The sequence below is a fragment of the Hibiscus syriacus genome, unplaced genomic scaffold, assembly GCF_006381635.1.
Source record: "Hibiscus syriacus cultivar Baekdansim isolate YM2019G1 unplaced genomic scaffold, ASM638163v2 tig00111957_pilon, whole genome shotgun sequence".
NCBI lineage: Eukaryota > Viridiplantae > Streptophyta > Magnoliopsida > Malvales > Malvaceae > Hibiscus > Hibiscus syriacus.
The window spans coordinates 406,824-408,878 of NW_024063222.1; the positions used below are offsets into that span (position 1 = coordinate 406,824).

The window sequence follows — 2,055 nt, forward strand, 5'->3', positions numbered from 1 at the left end:
GGTATTCAAATTGCTCAAAAAGAATAATCTTAAGGTATGGAATAATGAATGCCAGGAGACTCTGGAAATTATCAAGAAATACTTGTTCAATGCCGCTATACTAGTAGCACTAGTACCTAGTAGATAGCTAATTCTCTACTTAACGGCTTTCGAGAATTTAATGGGCCCTCTACTAGGGTAACATGACAAGTCAGAAAGAAAGGAAATAGAAATTTATTACTTGAGCAAGAAGTTTACCGATTGTGAGACCCGGTACCCACCAATTCAAAATCTGTGTTGTGCCTTAGTTTGGGCTACCTGGAGGCTCAGACAGTATATGTTATACCATACCACGTGGTTGATATCGAGGATGGATCCACTAAAAGTTTTGATAGAGTCCCCTGCTCTAACTGGAAGACTGGCTAGATGGAAGATTTTGTTATCTGAGTTTGATATTGTATATGTGAGCCAAAAGGCAATTAAAGGAAGCGCCATAGCTGACTTTCTTGCAAGTCATTCCTCGAAGGACTACGAATCTCTTAACTTGAATTTCCCAGATGAGGACTTGATGTGCATCTCTACCGATGAAGAGCTCCAGGGGCAACAAATATTGGACCTTGTACTTTGATAGTGCCTCTAACGCTTTAGAAATGGAATTGGGGCAGTGTTGATTTCCCAGAGGAGATTTACTATCCTTTCACAAGTATATTAGAATTCTTTTGCACCAACAACATGGTCCAATACGAAGCGTGCATTATGGGGTTGAAAGTAGCCATTGAAAGAAAGGTTAAAGTGCTTTAAGTATACGGAGATTCCTCATTAGTAGTGTAGCAACTACGGAGAGAATAGGAGACGAAAGACTCGAAACTAGTTGAATATCGAAATTTGGTCCTCGAACAACTTAAAGAATTTTAGGATGTCACGTTCAGGTACCTCTCCCGAGAAGAAAATCAAATGGCTTATGCTTTGGCTACCTTAGCGGCAATGTTTAAAGATAATAAGAGAACGAACATGATACCAACAAAGATGCAAGTATACGAGATCCTGGCCCACTGCTATCACCTAGAAGAAGAAATAGATGGCCGCCATTCATGGTACCACAATATCTTACATTATATGAGATACCAAACGTATCCTCCTGGTGTATCTGAAATTGACAAGAAAACAATCAGAAGAATGGCAGGCATATACTTCCTTGATGGGGAAATCTTGTACAGAAGGGACAGTGACCTAGTTTTACTGAGATGTGTAACTACCAAAGAAACAAAGAATATGATGGAAGAGGTGCATGGTGGAACGTGTGGAACACATGCAAATGATTTATCTATGGCCAGAAAGATTATGAGATATAGATACTATTAGGTCACTATGCATACATATTGCGTAAATAATGTGAGAAGATGCCATAAATGCCAAATATATACGGATAAAATTCAAGCACCACCTTTACCTTTACACGTCATGAGTTCACTTGGTTGTTCTCTATGTGGGGCATGGACGTCATTGGGGTAATCACACCGAAAACTTCAAATGGGCATCGATTCATCTTAGTGACAATCAATTACTTCACAAAATATGTAGAACTTGCTTCCTATTCCAGTATCACGAGATATACAATTTGTATAATCATAAAGAGGGAAATAATATATGGATTTCTAGAAAGAATCATCACATATAATGCTACTAATCTGAACAACAAGTTGTGGATGAACTCTGTGTGCAGTTCAAGATAAAGCATGCCAACTTTGTTACATATCGCCCAAAAATGAATGGGGTAGTAGAAGCAGCAAACAAGAACATCAAAAGGATCATTACAAAAACTATAGAGACTTACAGAGATTAGCGCGATAAATTACCATTTGTCCTATATGGATATATGATGAACGTGCGTACATCGACAGGGGCAATACCTTTCTCTAATGTATATGGAACGGAGGCAGTCATACCCATTGAGGTTAAAATTCCATCACTTCGAGTCTTGAAAGAAGTAGAGTTGGACGAAGTAGAGTAGATCCAGTCTCTTCTTGATTAACTGAATCTTATTGAAGAAAAAAGGTTGAATGTTATATGTCATGG

The 2,055-nt window shown here is 38.4% G+C and overlaps 1 protein-coding gene across 1 annotated transcript; it reads left to right on the forward strand.

The window, feature by feature from the left end:
* The first annotated feature begins 933 nt into the window (after positions 1–933).
* On the forward strand, positions 934–1,341 carry LOC120173561. The gene has a single exon (XM_039180684.1). It carries the CDS (start codon positions 934–936, stop codon positions 1,339–1,341), a length of 408 nt encoding a protein of 135 aa, XP_039036615.1.
* Positions 1,342–2,055: the final 714 nt, after the last annotated feature.

Excerpts from the sequence above, each read along its gene's own strand:
- LOC120173561 (XM_039180684.1), top strand. The coding sequence starts at position 934 with ATGGCTTATGCTTTGGCTACCTTAGCGGCAATGTTTAAAGATAATAAG.